Below are 19730 nucleotides of genomic sequence, written 5' to 3'. Positions count from 1 at the left end.
CAATACTGTGCTGGCTTGCAGCTGGCACGTAGTTAGGTACATATTGATTTGCTGCTGACATTTTTATTTACATTATAGGTATGCAAGGTGTGTTATGTGGTTTCAATAATAATAGCAACATGTTTTTCTTTATTTTTATTTCATACATAAATAAAATGGTTAATGTTAGCTTTTTTAAAATATCTACATGTAGTTAGTTCACTAGTTGTCGGGAATTACATATGGAGTATGCATCCATGAATGGATTTCACTACATAGTAAAGCAAGCGTCACACTTCTTTTTGCAACAAAGGAGAGGCGCTGTAGGTTAGGTTTTAGATTTTAGGTTTTAGGTGGTAGGTTTTAGGTTGTAGGCTGTGTTAGGTTATGCCAGGTTTGATTAGGTTTGGTTTGGTTTGGGTTGATTAGAAAGCATCTCTGGGTACAGCGCCTCTCTATGGTTGCAGAAATAAGTGTGACGCCTGCTTTACGACTACCTGTATTTCTTGGGTTTGCACAAACATTTTATGTTGAATAATTCGATGAGTATGTCCAATGAGTTAAATCAGAATTGAGTCATGAGTTGATTCAAATTATTTAACAGAACCCTTGAGTCATGAGTTGAATCGAATCGTTAAACTGAAAATATGCTTGAATCATGAGTCGAATTGATTCATATATTTCTTGTCATGTTTGAGTCAAGAGTTGAATCGAATCATTTCAATTAAAGTTTTTGGAATCATGAGTCGAGTCGATTCAGTTTTAGGAAACTCTCTTCTGAATCGACTCACCAAAAATTTGAGTCGTATACAACCCTGGTCACAAGCAGACACATCGAAAGAACAGTAAAGGCGACGCGTGGTGGGCGTTGCCATAGAAACCAGGCTGTGGTGGTCGTTAAAACATGATAAGAACCTCCAACAAGTAGATCGAATCGGCTTTTCAGCCGGATCTAAACCCAAATACGTCAACTGCAGAACAAATCGTGCGGTGAAGAAACGGCTTATCTTCCTTCGCTTAGTTTGATTGAACGAGACATCAATAAAAAACATGATTCGTTATGTAATGGAAAATGGAAATGCACTAATTTTACTTGTTTTAGCCCCTGACAATGTAATGTTCAATCAATGAATGTTCATCATTATGAATGTGATTGACAATGAATGTTCATCATTGTCGCCCTCTTTTCTGGACATACTTGCGACACTCTCTTAAACACTCTTTACCACCATACCTATTATCCACGTCTCCAGCTCAACACCTGCAGCAGTGCAGTCTCTGATAGCCCGTCCCCACACCAGTACAATCTCTGACATCCCTTCCCACTCACCGGTACAGTTTCCAGCAGCTGGGCCGAGATGGCGCACTGGGCGTCCGGAGGCAGAGCCATCTGTTGGCGACCTCCCAAATCCATGTCTCCGGTTATGTGCGATAGGGAGATCACCTCGCCACTGAACGGGTCCTTACGCAGCTTGCTCGACCGGCCGCACCTGAAACCGACATAAAAAGATCAGCGGATTTAATTAAATGGTTAAATGTCGAGAACCGAAGGTCTATCAAAGATGAGCATTTTTGGTGGAGTGCTGTGCTGAGCATTGTTAGAAGGAAAATAGTTATCATTGAGATATAGTAATAGCCTTTGCTCATATTAAGTTCCGAATGGTAAATGAAATGCAAAGTTCTTTGAAAAATACCTATATTTCGTCCATGGGATTGTGACCCTGAAGAAGTCCCATGGACGAAATATAGGTATTTTTCAAAGAATTTTGCATTTCATTTACCATTCGGAACTCAATATGAGCAAAGGCTATTATATCTCAATGATAAAAGATGAGCATTGATAAAGTATAATGATTCGCTCATTTATCGACCAATAAGCGCTGCTGCTCTCCAGGGTTCTTAACAGCATATTCCTATTTTTTTCTAGCCAAGTGTTCTGCGTTTCGGGTTGGAACTAATCTACGGTGCAATTTCAGAGTCGTGCCCTGAAGTCCAGGTCACAGGTCAAAGGTCAGATTGTATAGGGTCCACATACAATTGGTCAGAGATTCAACTAAGATAAATGAGCGTTACTGAGAGAAAAACGGATCACGCAGTTCGATTCCACATCCTCAGTGGAGCCAAAACTATATTTTTTTCTGGGTAAGAAGAGCGTCGTGTTTTACTGAACAGCGATGCTTTTGTAAATAATGTCTGCACCAGCTGAGATCCTATCTCGATTTTTAGCTGATAACTCGTCCGCAGCCGAGCGAAAAAAAAAATGTGAAAGACCGAGATCCTAAACCCTATTCCTGGCGGGCTCCGCCGGGACAAGAAACTGGCGGGGGGGCCGATTCGGCCCCCCCTGAGATCTCGAGAACGAAGCAAGATAGCGACAAGCCGTAAACGGCATCGGATACGCATGGACAAGGTCTACAATTTTTACTAAGGTCATTTTCAGGTCAGGTCAAAGATGACGTCACAGGGGTCGAAAAAGTCAAAATGGCGGCGCTAGATATGGAGAGAGTTTTCTCGAATAACTTTCGAATTAGTCAAGATAGGAACAAACTAAGGGCATCATCGTGATCCTCTCGTCAATCCGCATCGAATGATATATATGTTGACCTCGAAAGGTCAAGGTCAAAGGTTGACCTCAGGTCACGTGACCTCGAGGTCATCATGTATATCATTCGATGCGTCTTGACGAGCTGAACACAATGAGACCATCCACGCGTCTGTATCTTGTTCCTGTACGGAGTTATTGGCCAAAAACCTTTGGTGACCTTTGATGACGTCACATGACCTCACAGCTGCCCAACAGCAAAACAGACCTCAAGGTAGTGAAGGTTGATCGTATATGAAGTCATGTATGGTATATGGGGCCATTCCGACCCGTTTTAGTGGTAAAAACAGGGAGTTGATTTTTCCCCCATTGACTTATAATGGGGAGGTCGCGAAACTGACCTGACCTTAGGTCACCGATATCAAAATTCCGAGATATACAAATTGCACATACTGGTACCCTAACTAAAGCCTGAAGAGAAGAAATTGATCGGTCAAAAACTCTAGCTCTGGCGTGATTGCAAACTTTTCTGAGGTAGGGTCACCAAACCGCCTCTGGTGACCTGACCTGAGGTCAGATCAACTCAAAATTTTCAGACATGTTGCGTAGAAGCCTTTTAGGAAAAGTCAGAAAATTTGAGCTTCCTAGCTCAACGCGTTTGGGAGAAATAACCAAAAAACCTCAGGGGGGGGGGCTCCTGAGGCCCCCCCGCCAGGAATAGGGTAAAACCACAGGCCGAGCTTGTTATGTATTTTCCCAGACTGTTACCCCACAGGCAGTGATACGCTGAAGTTTTATATCACGGCCAAGTATGCTCCAAACTTCATAGCTCCCGAAGACATATATTTTAGAATCTTATAGCACACACATGCGCTCAAATCTTATACTGGTATGTATAAGATATCCGTATGGTAGGCATAACCGTATGGTCATACGGATATGCCTGGAGTCGCAGATCATATAGACGAACATCCCACAATCCTACATACCTGGAGTCGTAGATGAGGCAGACGAGTAGCATCATGGCCAGCAGGAGGACGGCGCCGAGGGAGGAGCCGGTGATACAGGCCGTGCCGCACACCCGCTTCTCCGGAGACGCCGCCACTGCGGGGCACGAGCGGGAGAGGGGTCAGGGGAGGGGAGAGTTAGAGGGGAAGGTGGAACGAGAAGGAAAGTCAGTAGGGGGAGGAACACGGTTGACACGTTTCTAAGGCCACAGTCGTCACTGGTTGCACGAGCGGGCAAGAATTAGGCGAGATAGGCCGACGGTGCGAGAAGTTGACGCGTTTTTAAAGAGACACCTGTGCCACTGACTTCAAAGAACTTCCAAAAGGGACGGAGGGAGTCAAAGGGAGAGGTCACTGGGGTCATTGCACGTCCTCTACACTTTCAAACTACGACAATCTGGAACATCTTTGAAGCAGCTAGAGCAGCTAGCGAGCCACCTATCAGTTACTTCAATTTAGCGGCGATGCCACGAGCCGTCAGCGTAGATCGATTAAGCGCCCGGTGATACCACCCAAAACTCTGGCAATCAGCCAACTAGGTCAAGGTGAAACGGGCCATGAATTCAGCCCGGCGCTAGCGGGAGACGGCCGGTGCATCTTTTAGCAATGAAATAAAACGGAGTGAACGCAATCTTGATGAAGAGTGGACGAATCATTGGATTTACGCTGAAGAGGATAGGTCGTGGTACGCTCGGTGTGGACCCCGGTAGGTTGTTTGTTGCATTCTTCGGGAAAATTATCTAAAGAGCATTTCTGTGTAGTTAGAGTAGTTACTGTTGTAAGGTACAATCTGAGGTGCTCAGGTTACAGTTTTAGTGAGATCGATCGAGATTCACTGAAGATTCTAATTCCTCCTTCCTCTCTCTCTCTCTCTCTCTCTCTCTCTCTCTCTCTCTCTCTCTCTCTCTCTCTCTCTCTCTCTCTCTCTCTCTCTCTCTCTCTCTCTCTCTCTCTCTCTCTCTCTCTCTCTCTCTCTCTCCCTCTCTCTCTCCCTCTCTCTCTCTCTCTCTCTCTCTCTCTCTCTCTCTCTCTCCCTCTCTCAATTCCTCCCTCCCTCCCTCCCTCTACTCACGTTCACTACGCGGTGTGGCCACCGTCGCCCTGGCCCGCTGCCTCTCCGTCATATTCCTGTCAGACGGACGTGGCACGTGCTCCCCCGTGGCGCACGTGCAGCTCGTGAACTGCTCGCAGTGGCACACGCCGCGGCCACGTGCCACGCCGCGGTGGGTGCCGTATGTCAGCAGCGGACTGCCGTTCCGACGGTCATCTGAGGAGAAAAGAAGATTATTGTTTGTTGCATGAATTCATATTTTATGCACACTACGTCTCTAATTTTTATAGATGCTTAGGGGAGAGTGGGGTAATTTGGCCGCTTTTTTTAGAAAACGGTGTAACTAAAAATCGACAACACATTTCTGCATTTTCTCAACGCTGACAGGTGTGCCATACATTTTACTTTCCTGGACAGTAAACTTGAAATGATAGGGTAACTACTTATATTGAAATTGTGACGTATTACAAAGGTCTGCAAAGCGGCCAAATTGCCCCACTAGCAGGGTTATTTGACCGGGGGTGTGGGGCAATTTGGCCGGTGTTAGTTTGAGGCCATGATTTTTGTTATCGGCGAGTCAGCTTCACATTCAGCAATGACGCGTGTCCTACGACGCATTTGAAGCATTTTGGAGGTTGACTCAGCCGTCACAGGGGTCGAAAATAGTCAAAATAGCGGTTCTAGATGCGATGACAGTTTTTTATGAATAACTTTTGAAGTAATCAAGCTAGGCCAAAACTAAAAGTACCGTCGTAATTCTCTCGTCATTCCGCATCGAAACATGTAGGTATGTGTTGACCTCGAGAGGTCAAGGTCAAAGGTTGGCTTCAGGTCACGTTACCTCAGGTCGCTTGACCTCAAGGTTACGTGAGTTCAAGGTCATCATGTATATCATTCGATGCGCCTTGACGAGCTGAACACAATGAGACCATTTGCGCGGTTGTATCTTTTTTCCTGTTAGTATTTATTAGCAAAAAAGCGTTAGGTAACCGTTGATGACGTCACATGCCCTTACAGCTGTCCAATAGGAAATATGACATCAAAGTAGTCAAAGTTGGTCATGAATTATGTCCTTTATGGTATAATTGACCATGACAACTCGGCCGTCCCAGCATAGTGACTCTGAGCGCACCGGCCAAGTTGCCCCGCTAGTCCCGGCCAAATAACCCCACATTGCCATTCTGAAATTTTTTGTCTATAAAGTCGTCATGGCTGTACAGAACTAGATGAAATTGCTCTTGAAACCGCTGAGCACCCTCAAGAATGGCGCTATAATGTTGGAATTCGTTTACAGCCCAAATACTACATGTAATACAAATTTTTAAACGGAAGTAAAAGTTCCATTTTCTACCGAAATTCACGTTTTATTAATTTTGAATAAAACTAAGAGGGGGAAAGTTTTGATATTTGTTCTCGAGTTAGTTCTGCCGATGACAAATGAATAGAGACTTAAGTTATTTCATTCACTTTTATCAGCTTTCGTACAGGTGGGGGCGGCCAATTTACACCACCGGCCAAATTACCCCACTCTCCCCTACTAAACATCAGTGGAAGCCCTCTCCACATCTCCCCCCCCCCCTCCCTGTCCGCCCGTCGCCCGGGGCCGCCGGCCGGTCAAGGTCAGCGGACCTGCCTTGTCCCCGGGGATGACCTAGTAACAGCTGACCTACTTTGACCCGGGAGGTAGGCTGCCCCGCTGTTGCCACGGGGCCGATGGCGTCGGCGGTTCATGGAACGGATGGAAAGCTCAACCTTTTGTTGTATTTCTTTCTCACATATTTCCTATTTTATTGTGCATCTTACTTGGCCTGTCAACGCATAAACATCTTTGAAGGTGCTTTCGACATGCAAAGGCTTAGGTACCCAAGACCAAACGCATTCGTTATGCAATCGAATTGATTTAACAAATACGCAGATAGGTATCTTCCTAGTGATAGCTTCCCAGCCTTTTGGCGTCAGGTGTTGTCATAACTTGCATTTATATTATCTCGCCCAAAGAGCGCTACAAATTACCATAATCGGAATCCACGAATACATCCTACAATACGGGAGAGCCATATTTGTCTTAGCAGAGATTGACTGGTATCGTTTCAAACATGCAGCACTGATCGTTTTGAAAAGCGATGGCGCGCTTAAAGGGAGATAATGAGCTTTCTTTTTTCTTAAATAAAAATTACTCGACATCTATACTATTTCTACTGTAGTTTCTATAAAATATGAAAATTTCCTAGCACATTTTCGTATGTGAAAAAGGTTTTTATTTTTGCAAAAAAGAAGCAGTACTTGCAGTACTTGTAACACCCACCGAAATGCGTTGTCCTTCTCTATAAAAGTCGCAGTATATGGCGCTTTTGTTTCAAACAGCGACGCTTGGTTTTTTGTTTATGTTATCGCCTTGTCGTTGCTTGGTTGTAAGGATTCTAATTTGAATTAGAGTTAATTCGGTTTAGAATTAATTAAATTCTAATTCGGGGGTACATAGTGCCTAGAGAAATGACACTGTTAACATTATTTTGCGCCACAAATGAACGGCATGCGCCAGAAACGCAGCCAAATCTTGCGATTGCGACTACGAAATTCATTATTTTGGCGTCAGAGCCTGAAGCGAAAAATACAAGCATAGGGTAGGGTGGGGTAATTTGAACATGTGGGGCAATTTGAACATAGTGTGAATAACACAAAATTACGGAAAATCCATAAGTGGCATGACAATAAGACCAATGAGAGAAATTATCGTAACTAAAAGGGCTATCATATGAACGGGGTTTAAAGTTTCAAGGAATGAAGATGTTGACGCACAGTGTAAAAAATCAATTTCGCAAGGAAAAACGCCTAACAACACGTCATTGCAACTTCATTGCAGCAGTGGCGGCGGATTCGATTTTGGCGTGGGGGGGGGGGCAAGATCCCAGTCGACATGATGGCATAGGCGGATCCAGAAAGGCGTTTTCGACGCTGTAGGGGACATACCCCCCCCCCCCCAAGTGTCCAAAATCCAAAAACTCCTCGGATTTCGATTCCTTACTGCTGAACAGTATAAAGCAAAAAACATTCTGATAAAAGTTTTATTATTAGGAAACAGGGTACGTTTTGTCTATTTCGGGCGATGCAAGGGGAGGGGGAGTAAATTTTTGCTTTATAAGCCCGCTCCCTGGATCTGCCAGTGGACGATGTAACGATTTTCGTATTGCTGTATTAGAAAAAAAGCTCCAATGGGAAAAATTGTGCCATAGCCCATAACCATGGGCGGCGCCACCGGGGGGGACGGGGGGGACAGGTCCCCCGCTATCGAAAGTTAGGGGGGTACAGTACCCCCCTATCGGCGAGGCCCGTTCAATAGTTGATAATAATGCATTATAGAGCTATCCGTCGCATTTAATGCATCGTTGGTTAATCAAGGCAGGTTCTGAATAAATATTGCTGTTGGGATGCATCGCAGGGGGTCCTGGCCATCTGCAAAAGGTGTGGAGCTGTGATGCCTGTAGTTATAAGGTGATCGGCAGGGCCTCGGGGATCGTGCCCCCTTTTTGGGGCGCCAGGCAGGGTTATTACTTATTACCTCCCCACCCCACTGCCAGACCCCATTGCCGATAAAACCAAGTTCACTGAAATTCCATAGATTTCCGTTACTATATGAAAATTTTCCATTCCTAATTAGTCAAATTCAAGCATGGCAGTTCTACCACAGGAACCATTTGAAATCTATGCCATTTAACCCCAGCACTTGTGGGGAGAAGTGTTCGGATAGATCACAGGCAGGACCAAAAAAGCACGCAGTAGCCCAAGACCTTATAATTGGATATAGCATCGGCTCCCTCTCGTCAAGGGGTTCGATAGCACTCGTTTTTTTCTGCAAAACTAAGTTCGGTCGGCGGCCGAACGGCTGGGGGTCTAATCGAGCCCCCCATCCCTCCTCTTCTTACGTCAGCGGCTGTGAAAATGCCATTACCAGCTGTTGAAACATGGCAGTTGCTTTTGCATGAGTGCACGAAAGGGTTTTAGGTACGTGATACGTGAAAGGTTCTACATGAAAATTGAGATACACCAGCTTATCAAATTGTGCTCACTGTGGTGCGCTCGGCTTTACCTTGACTAGTCTTTGAATTCTGGGGTGAAACAGACCAGTCAAGAAACCTGTTCCATAAGGAGAGCCACTAATGCTAAAGGGATGTGGGATGATGTTTCCAGAGACCTTCATTACCTCCCAAAGGGAGTGCCCCGCCATTTGCCAATCCCTGCTGTAGTTGTTACGATTGGAGGGTGAATATGAGAACGATGCAGGTCGCGCCAGCTCGATCATGACGAACACAATGGTGCCGACATCACAGCTCTACTGCCATTTTTGACGAAGTTAATCAACAAGCACCGGAATCCTACCCTGGGGCATTTCACCTGCAGAGGTCGCCGGACCTGAGACCCTTTCACTCATTTTTTTCAACGGTGCATGCGCTCGTTTTTCCCGCAAAGCTCTTGGCAAGTAAAATCAATCAGAAAGTGTGATCAAATAACGGCTGGTGACCTTCCATGACCTAGCATGGCCTTTTGAGTGACCACCGATGACATGACCACTGACGGCTAGCCATTAGCTGCACCCTGCCCGTTGCATATGGATCAGGTGGTGATGTCATGATTCTGAAATTATATTGCAATTTTGGCGCACTTGTCAGAGCAGAAGACATTCCCACTTTTCCTCCATGACTATATGATGGTGAAGCCCTGAAGCTGACCAGACGTAAGATCGAAAATTTGAAAGTACGAAACGTAAGAGTAGCTGGCACTGCTACTCATACCTAAGCAATTCGCAGCTTGTAGGAAACCAGCTTTGAGTTGGCAAGACTGCAAATTTTAATTTAGAGGCAAGGATGCTTGAAAAGGTGATCGATCTTAGGTGTCCTAGGATAAGTTTGGAAACGGGATGCACTATTCGATGTGTTTTGGGCCTTGCCAAGTTTCGCGGCGTTACGTGCCTCGTTTTTTTTTTTGCATACACGATCAGTATCTACTTTTGGGATTTTCGATTTTCGGTCCCCGTCCCCCCTATCGAAAACCCGTGGCGCCGCCCCTGCCCATAACCCGATCGCAAATCAGATTTGAAGAACGGTGCCAAACCTTTTGAAGAAGGCGAGCGCTATTCTTCAATGAGGTAACTCGTTACCATTTCCTCTGTTCATTTTACGTTCGATTTGCGGTTAACCTTCCTTTAAAAAGATTTTGCTTTCGTGTTCGATGCTCTGTATTCTATAGCCAGCCTTTAGCCAGAGGGGGCCCCACTAATGATCAGTGCCCTAACCCTCAAAACTTTCCAACGTTAATTTTTACTTATTTAATAGTGAATACTGAAATAAAGTGGATACTGAACCGTGAACATCCAGTTTTTACACTGGCCCCACACAAGGCTCCGAATGCCCAAAGCAGATCTCTGATGACTGGCCTTTGGGTGTCATACCGTGCATTGGTCAATGTGGTCAATGTGTACGACCTCGGCGTTTACCATTTTACTTGCACTGGAAACTGTTGCGCTCGAAAAAAATCAGGGGAGTGGCTTATTACGAGCGCTCATCAGTCCTAACTACCCGCAAGTAGAGCACTTCACGGATAGGCTTTTTAGGATCCGGCCCGGCCCATATCCGGCAAGTCATATCCAGATCCGCCCATTATCCGCCTTTCTTTGAATATCAGAATCCGGCCCACCCATGGCCCGTATTGCAGCCAAACTTCCAAAAAATATCCGTAATAATCCGTTTCACCAATAACTGGTTTCACCCAAAACTGGACTAACAAATTCAATCTAAGGGACCAGACAGCCATACATCTCATAGACCATCATGGTTCCAAAAACCATGCATACATTGCATACATTATCCACTTGAAGACAAGTCTTGTGACAAGTGAGTGTCATAAAATGATGCCTATTACTTTAATCAAACCTCTGCTGCCGCTTAACACATAAGCTTAATTTTTAACTTCAATGTTGAATGTTAAAATTTTGATCCGTTTTGATCCGGGTTCAACCTTCAATTCCCAAATCCGGCCCGCCCATATCCGTTCTTTTTTAACAAATTTAGAATCCAATCCTATCCGGTCCGCGGATTTATCCATGGATAACGGATTTATCCGGCCCATGAAGTGCTCTACCCGCAAGCGAATGGCTAGCCCTTCCGTCTCCGCTCGCTTGCGATTTGGCATTCATGTAGGTACAAAATAGCGGCAAACGACCACTGAGGGTGTGAGTTGCGTCTCTTGCACACTTAAAATATATCTAAATCGAATCTGAAAAGACAAAAAATGCTATAAAGCGGAAATGGTTAGCATTTACCACGGGCGTAGGAACGTCATGAAAAGTGGGTGGGCCACCCTGTCAAGGGGCCTCCTTTTCCAGGGGGCCTCCTATTTTCAGGGGCCTCCACCTTTTGCCTCGTCCTGCTGGTTGCTTTCAAGTATGACCTCCAAATCTAGCTTCTGAGATCGGGCAGGTGTACCTACCCAGGGGCGTAACCGCTTAAGTGAACAGTGCGGAACGTCCGCACCATTTTTAAAACTTATTCCCCCTCCGATTGTTTTAGAATCTATTTGCCGCAAACGGCGCATGACCCCTGAAAACCCTTAAGGCCGCCGTCCACTGTGCGGAATGCTTGCGGTCCGTACGGAATTTAGGCGGGCGCATCCGGTCCGTACGGAAATCGTGTGCGGACCGCATCCATATTGTGTGGACACATATCGCTGATAATTGGCGTAATTATATTCAGTCCCGACTCGGAAGTCACGTTATGCAAGTCGCGCGTGACCTCCCTCGAGCTAAATTCGAAATCGGGTTATCAATCGACATCCGAAGTGGCTGTCGCGGCTGTCGCAGAGACGAAGTACCAAAGTACGACGTGTTGAACTTTGTGCGGAGAACGCAGACGGAATGGATGCGGACATGGCCCGTCGTCCGTCTTCGAGTTTTCAATCGCAAATTTAAGATTGAATTTCAACTCTTTCAAGACAAAGTAAATTAATATTATTTCCTTGGCATGGCACCATCTTGTGATGCTAGGCAATGGCCATATTTTCTTTTTGTAACAACTGATATCGAGTGTGCGTGAGCTCTCCGTTTGCTGTCCGGATGCGGAGACATTCCTGACCGACTCCGGACAGAGACCGCATGCGCCCATAGGGGATTGAGGGACCTCCCAGACCGAAAGTTTTGGGGGTCTCCTGTGGCCAGTATGAATAGAAGGACCTCTCAGTCCATCAGTCTCATGGGCCTCTTCTGCCTGGTGTGATTATAAGGGCCTCTCAGGTCATCAGTCTCAGGGGCCTCCTCTGACTACAGTGTAGATGGATAGGCATCCCAGACCATCAGTCTCAGGGGCCTCTTCTGACTATTGAGGATAGAGGAGGAGTGAGGGTAGGGGGCCTCGGCTAGACCGCCAGTGTTAGGGGCCTATTCTGACTAGTGTGGATGGAGGGGCCTCCCAGACCACTAGTCTCAGACCTCTGACTAGTGTGGATAGAGGGGCCTCCCAGACCGCCAGTGTCAGGGGCCTCCCCAGACCAGTGTGGATATTGGGGCCTACTCAGATCCACTAGGGCCTCTCAGGCCATCAGTCTCAGGGGCTTCGACTGACAAGTATGAACAGAGGGCCTCCTTGGATCCATCACGGCCCCTTGGAGTCCGTGCGTGGGGATTCGTGGAACTTATTTTTACCGAGTTTGTTTATTCTGGAAGGTGACGACGTCCTCTCAAATCGAGACGAGGGGCCTCGAGCAAAAAGTGGGTGGGCCAAAACACATGGTTGCCCCCCCCCCACCTCGAAAAGTGGGTGGGCACTTGCCCACCTGGCCCCCCCCCCCCCCTGTTCCTACGCCTATGGCATTTACACATATTCAAAAGGCACCGTTGGACAAACTGTAGGAGCGCATAGCTGCAGCCTGCAATATCAGGCTATGGAAATTTTCCTCATGTTTAGGGCACAAATTATGGAGGGGCAAGAATATACGTTTGTCCCTCCTCCGGAAGTTTCTTAGGGAACGATGCCTCCTCTGCTGCTCCGTATCCGTCGTCCCTGTAAGCGGTCGGCCTGGGTTGCCGCTGCGTCACGTTGACGCTTATAATGTCTCCAAAACTAGGTTGAAGAGAGGAAAACTTGAATTGAACGCGAACACTTGTCATTTAAAAGGCAACGTATGATAAAGTACATATATGGGCATCTGGTTACATCTTCAGATGATCGAACAGAATAATCAGGTATATGTTTCTTGTCTAAGTTTTGTCACAAATTATGGGGGGGCAAAAAGATACTTTTGCCCCCCCCCCCACGAGTTTGCCAGGGGGGCAGCTGCCCCCCCTGCCCCCCCGAATCCGCCGCCCCTGCTGATTGCAGCGCAAAATCTTGCATTGCTAGCGCCTAATACGCAACGGGTTTTGTTGTACAATGACATAATCAGTGCCTTCAATGCAAGAAATTTGCTTTTGAACCCTGCTTTTAAAAATGGCAAAATAACTTTTAGCGTGGGGTAATTTGAACATAGTGTGAGAATTTCAATGAAGACAGGGATAGCTCCGAACAAACAACGCTCCCAGTTTTTTTTTTTGCCAATATTTTCGACCCAAAGCAGTAGCAAGATAAGTGATGTCAGTTTTAGAAAATTTACGTCTAATATCCGTCTAGTGTCCGGTATTTTCGTTGATTTTCCGTCCAAAAATGTTTAAGTCAACTATTTGTCCAAATATGTCCGAAAATTATGCAGCTATGAATGCTTAAAACCGTCATTTATATTGCTTATCATGTAATTTTACCAGCCGAAAAGTGTTCATTATATTGAGAGCTTAACAAGCTTTCCATTCGCCAATCAATGCTACGCACGATTACTTGATAAAAATGCTTAAGTGTGACAGGCCATCGTCCAATGTTGTCCAGACTACTATACCTTTGTGCAATCAATTCCGAATTGGACATGATAAAGAATCGGAATTCCGAATGTCCAGGTTCCGATTGGCACCACTATAACAGATGAAGTAAGGTTTGGTAGAGTTTTTATCGAACGGAGATGATAGACGTTCGTTAATTGAAGAGAGGCGAATTCTGTCAACTGACCGGTGTGCAGCGTGCAGATATTGATACTCTGCAACTGTTATTTTTGTTTTTGTGTTGATTTTTCAAATGAAGGTATGTTTAGAATTGCTCTGCCTATTCGTTTATGGGTCAAGCAACATCGGTGCTGGCGAGACTATCGTTTTTATGGCAGGTAAAGGCATTATGTTCAAATTACCCCACGGTGGGGCAATTTTAACACACCGTGACTTGGTGGAGAAGTGATGCTATGCTATTCAATGTATGCTCGGCTCGTCCAAAAGCGAGGCTTGCATGGTGAAAGCAAGTGACACATGCGCTACTGAAACAGTTTTTTGTCACCCAGGGTTGAGCTGGAATTTGGTACAACGGAGAAGACGTAAAAATATGTTCAAATTACCCCACACTACCCTATTTATTTCAAAAAGACTTCAGGTTTGTCGAACGGTGTTATGAGAATTTTGATAACAGTACTGCATAAGTTTTTCAGTGATGCCGCAAAAGTGTTGTATCTATCTTCTTTTATTGTGCAGTCGGCGGGACCGATTCAAAATTGAGTCGTTGCTACTAAAATAGCAGCATATGGCGTCAGATGATGAACAGGAAAAATAGTTGCGTAAATTTAGACATAAACCACCCCCAAACCATGAATATCTTTTGAAGGCACTATAGACGACCATTAACTAACTAGATGTGATGAAGATCAAATGTAAGGAATACGCTCATTTTACAAAATTACATGCAAGTACCAAAAAGTGATGTAAGTACTTATTCAACGGTCATTTTCAGCGCTCCCCGCTAACGTGACTTCAAGTTGAGATATTTGCGGCAGGGTACCGAATTGAGCAAAATGGTTTTAATTTACATTATAACTTGTTGTGTTTTGTCAGAAAATGGTCCTAACTCAGATTTTGTGGAAAAAGGTCATTATCTCCCTTTAAGCTCATAACGTAATTTTGGAGATAAACTTTATCTGACAAAGCAGATATACATTGCAGCTGGAATGATGAAAAGAGGCATTTCGAATGTCAAATCCCATTGGGTATCAGACCTTATCATTAATCCAAGCCGGGTAGTGATTTATATTTGAAACCATCCAATCTATTCAAGCGTGCCGCGAATAATCTGATCCAGGATCTCTGATTTGCTGTGACATCAAACCCATTATGAATGTCACCATCAATGTCTCCATTCAAACAGTGTCACGCGCTGTACCAGGTTCGATTATCGAGTGATACAATCTGTCCGGCCACGCGACGTAATAACGACGGTAGCACGTCATGGTTTTATGACAATGGAATGGGATTCGGCTACTCCCGTCTGGTCATCAATTTCTGCCGCAGAATGGGCTGGGTAGAAATCGCCCTAGTTCCTATGCTCCCTTCGACCAAAAGATGGTAACTTGATCTAGCAGTCAGCCCTTGATAATCATGGTAGCAAAACGCCCAATGTGGATGCGTATTGCGTACTTGGCCAAGAATAACTTAGTATGCAATTGTCACGGAAGGATGTCGATAATGTTTTTCAGTCTATGAACACTTTGGAATAATTTTCGGTCGTGCCTATTGAAAGAAACTAAAATTAGCTTTACGGAAGCCGACTCTGGCATCTCTTGCGTCGTGTAGACATCTCACTACAAATATACAACTCTTTCGTCGCATTTAGACCACACATGGCAAAAGGTTCTGAGTGCAGCTAAACATAACACTGCAGACAAATGTGGCGCCCAGCTGTGGCTGGGAAAGGTCACTTATGAGATGTAAAATTAGAAACCAGAACCGAGCTGAAAATTTGTGGTGATTTATCACCTGAAGGACGGTTATATTTCTAGAACTTATGAGTTATGTCCGATCATATATAAGCAGTGCTACACCGAAAGCGACGAAGATCCTCGCAGTGAATATTGACAGATAGCCCGCGCATACCGAAAAGTCAGAGAGTCACATTACCAGACATCGATTTGCATTGGTCTAGCTTTTCTTTATGCTTTGCTGTCTACCCCAGGACAGAATGTATAGTCTCTCTTGAAAGTATCGCGACTCTGAGGGAAGGCGCCACCTGTCCCAGCCGCGGTTGAGCGGAAAGGTTTGAGAGCCGCTGGTAGCACTGACCGAAGTCTGACACGGAGGCAGCCGGCGCGGCGGGACGAGGGGAGTGGTTGCGGATTGCGGAGGGATAGGGGGAGGTGGCAGTCGCCATCCGCTAACTGGTGATGGCAGTAAGCATGTGGTCAACGGAAGCCACCCTGCTCGCAGAGGATTTGTTGAGATTTGTTTTATTGCAAAGTTAGCAATTTGACTCGTCATCGGCACGACTGTCACATTTTTTTTTTGGGGGGGGGGGGGTAAAATCCGGAAACTCGTGCCCATATACCCAAAAAATCATCAGTTGCACCCGCTAACAGAATGCATCCGTGCTTGCACATGCACTCGTAAGCGGATTCAAAAACAAGAATTATCTCTCTAGCCAGTTCGCCAATTCGCTGTCTAGCCATTTAGTCCTGTATTTGAAGTTCTCTCTATTTAATGAGCCGGTTAGTGAGCGGCGACAAAAAAAGAAAAGAAATGCTGTTCAGCCATGTTCTTTTTAAAAACTTATTTGATGCCAGGCTCCCCCCCGCATGACCTGTTTACGTCATTCAGTAAGGGTTATCACAGTAAGGGTTATGGCGGAACTTCGCTTCGTTGTGATTTTACGCGTCACGCACACTGAGTGATTGGCGCCCAGTAAGGCACACCCTTGGGCACACCAATGAGCGCCCGGCTGGTGAGCCCAAGAGGCACCGGTATCCACCTGGGGCGGTGGACGGGGTCAAGAGAGAGAGCGATACGAGCATGACCTTTGGCCGGCCTCCGACTGTTTTGACCCAGTTGTCAGCCGCTGGGGCCTGCGTCATATAGCAGTTTTCCTTCTACCGCTGGCGTGAAATTGTGTTACAACGTACTTTTTATGATACAGGCCATGACCTCCCTACTGGGGTCCTCAAACTGAATGGAATAGTTCGCTGAGCCGCCGCAGCCCAGGACGCGATACTTTCAAGAGAGACTATACCCAATGGTATAACACAGCGAGAAGAGTCGCGTATAACTAAAATCCCTACACCACATCCACCCACCCAAATTCATCCAGCCCCCAAACTCCCAACTGTCTTCAAATCAAATCATTGTCACATATCTCAGAGTAGACAGTTTGACACATATCACATCGACATGACGAACTAAAGCCGGGCTCCGGGAAAATGCTGCTTCACAACGACGTCCAGGGACATTTGGAGCTCTGCTCGAGTGTTCGATTTCGGTTGGCCCGGGCCTCCAGTGGGGAGGGGATGGTTGTGGCCTCGATAAAGTTACGGCCGCGTGACCCGCCCCGCCGCTTCCCCGTGTTCTTATCGAAACCCAGTTCGCCAAACGGTTAGGGAAATGTAGCAGGGTAGGGTCGAAATAGTGTAGTGAGGTCGAATTATCGGCCACTATGTCTATTGTTGGCCGATTTCTGGATCACGAAAGTTGTTCACTACGTTTTGTGCGATTCGGTCATCGTAAGAATTTCACGCTATTCCAAAGGAGACTGGCATGATACGAAAAAAAATACTGATCATGTTTGGGTTATGGAGTCCTTCAAGCTCTTACGTCGCTTGAACTGCTCAGTGTTCAAAAGCAGGCAGCTTTTCAGAGTTCCCATTCTGCTCAGCCACGCGGATCTGTCTAGTGTCTACCACTGTTCAACACAGGATTGACGGCATCGGTTGAAGTTGCAAGATAAACACCACTCCCTGTTGATTTTAGAGAGCTGATACAACAGGCTTAGGTGGTCGACAAACGGTAATCCACGGCGTGGGAAAACTCGCTCCGCAAATAGCGAAAAATGGTGGCGAGAGAAATGTTTCCGAATAGCGGTAGGATATAAGTGAGGGAGGGAGATTCCGAATAGCAGAACGTGCTTTTTTTATAACGCTATCGCCGGGTGTGCTTCAAAAGTTGATGTTGTGACAGAGTACGAGTGACAAAACCAAGGTCTTGCTGATCTTTGTTGACGTTTCATTATAGTTGTTTGACATATGGTCTTCACTCTTCACAGCACCCCAAATCTAGACTAGGCGCTCGTTTACCAACTGGAGCTTCTGACATTCTGTTTACATGAATAGCTCGCCAGTCGTTCGCATTCGTGATCCGTCGTGATTTCCATATGAAGCGTTTGAGTGAGATTTGGATGAACGAATTCGTATTTGATCAGGTGAAAAATACCAATGGTTTCACATGCGCTTGCAAAAGCGCCATACGCTACTTTTCTGAGTGGCAGATAGGGAAACATAAGCCATGAACATCGACAGAATGCAAAACTGGCGTAAGCAGGGAAGGGGTGCAACATTACGCACATACAGTGCAAGAAAAGAAACAAGGCCCCAGCTACCAAATTTGGTGTTGCTTCCGCCTAAGCCCGCTTTGCAAATGCCGAATACCGAAGGGGTCTCGTTTGGCGGCTGTCTATCTCAATGCTATTTGCAATGACAACGACATTGACGGTTCCAGCCGGACGTTTGGGGGAGGGGGGGGGGCAAATGACCGAAATAGTCACTTTCTTTCCATGAACCGCCGTAGGCGTAATGTTAAAACTCAGTTTTTTTGGGGGGCAAGCGGGCTTGGGGAACAAGACTCGAAATCCCCCCCCCTGGATCCGCCAGTCGGGACAACGACTTCTCTCCCACCAACATTTGACCACTCGAGACCCATCCTTTCCAGCGACCTCCCACCCTCCCCCCACTCCTGCGCCGCCGCCACCGACTATAACCCCTCACCTCTAGCGACGCAGTCCTGGGGGCAGATCTGCGGCCACAGTGACTCCAGCTCGTCACAGCGCTGGTCGGGACATGTGCGGAAGTCGGGACTGCACGTGCCATATTCGTTGGTCATCTCCTGGGCGACATACATCATACATACATGAATACATGACAGAATATACCGGGTGGCCCAGAAAAAACGTTCCCAACTTTAAATCAATATTTCTCAGAAAGTGATAAATATACAACATTGAAACTTCGAATAGTCAATGCGGCACACATTATCAGTAAATGGTGTGATTTTCATGGTGTTCGGTAAATTACTTTTTAAACGGTTCGTGTTTCAAGCATGCCATGTAAAAATTACTTTTTTGCTCCGATGTTTACTCAAAAATGTGAGTGAACAGGTCACTTTCACCCCTCGGCACCACGGCCTAGAGCCATGGCTGCTACTGGCAGCTAGTCTCATTGATGGTTCGGGTTTCAGGATGACACATTCCATCAGGCAACCACGATGGCTCTGTGCCAGTGGCATCGGAAGAAGTTTCCAGTTTTCTAACCATCTTGTGGCTCAAATGCTTTCCTGGCTGACATTCCTGGGAAAAGGTAGCTTTTCAACCAGTTTTCTTTTTTGTCATCTGCTGGCAATGTTGTTTTTCATAAAATGTTATGTGGTCTTCTGGCACAGGAACTAGTCTGTTTTAGTTTGTTTTCCTTATCCGGTCGATTTACTGTTTGATCTACTGAAAGGAGGGTAATCAGCAGTAATCCATGCACCGTGCCACGAATCATGATTTGGTGTTAAAACGAATGGCATCCATGAGCACCATTTTGGCTCAGTATTTGAATATTTGGCACATAAGTGAGACACAAATATTTAAAATAAGAACATACGTGTTGGTTTCATTCACATGCTCTATTTTTCTATTCTTTTTTTATAACATTAGGCGTCTAACCCAATCATCACTATCGTTTGACATCGGCAAAAAAAGCAAAAACGTCTTGCTTAATTCAACTCAAGATTGCCAGCTTGAAAATGATGGTATAGTGTTATAATTTAGCATACCAATGCGCAAAGAAATGACGCAAACTTGCTGAAAATTTTGTCTCGTTATTTGCACTCGAATTTGATATATAGGCCTCCAAAGTTCGGAACGTTTTTTCTGGGCCACCCGGTATACATGAATGAATGAGCGTGCAATATGGTGGATGGGCAGCATGGGCAATTGGGAGTATGTCCACTGGTGTATAGTTAAGTGAAGATTTTGGGAATTCCTCTGAAAGATTCATAGGCAATGTCAAGGAGCCATACGACGTT

General features: G+C 45.8%; 1 protein-coding gene across 1 annotated transcript in view; it reads right to left on the bottom strand.

Moving 5' to 3' along the window:
- Positions 1-1309: 1309 nt before the first annotated feature.
- The window catches only part of LOC122376850, a gene marked incomplete at both ends in the record, with an annotated part of 37549 nt that continues 19128 nt past the window's right edge, over positions 1310-19730 (bottom strand). Inside the window, 4 exons of the mRNA XM_043356821.1 lie at positions 1310-1469; positions 3511-3625; positions 4601-4795; positions 18431-18548. Of these exons, the coding sequence (XP_043212756.1) occupies positions 1310-1469; positions 3511-3625; positions 4601-4795; positions 18431-18548 (588 nt within the window). The remainder of the gene's footprint in view (positions 1470-3510; positions 3626-4600; positions 4796-18430; positions 18549-19730) is intronic.

Source organism: Amphibalanus amphitrite, unplaced genomic scaffold (genome assembly GCF_019059575.1).
Source record: "Amphibalanus amphitrite isolate SeventyFive unplaced genomic scaffold, NRLGWU_Aamphi_draft 002349F_arrow, whole genome shotgun sequence".
NCBI lineage: Eukaryota > Metazoa > Arthropoda > Thecostraca > Balanomorpha > Balanidae > Amphibalanus > Amphibalanus amphitrite.
The sequence above is the reverse complement of the archived record's forward strand: the minus strand, read 5'-3'. Positions and strand labels throughout refer to the sequence as shown.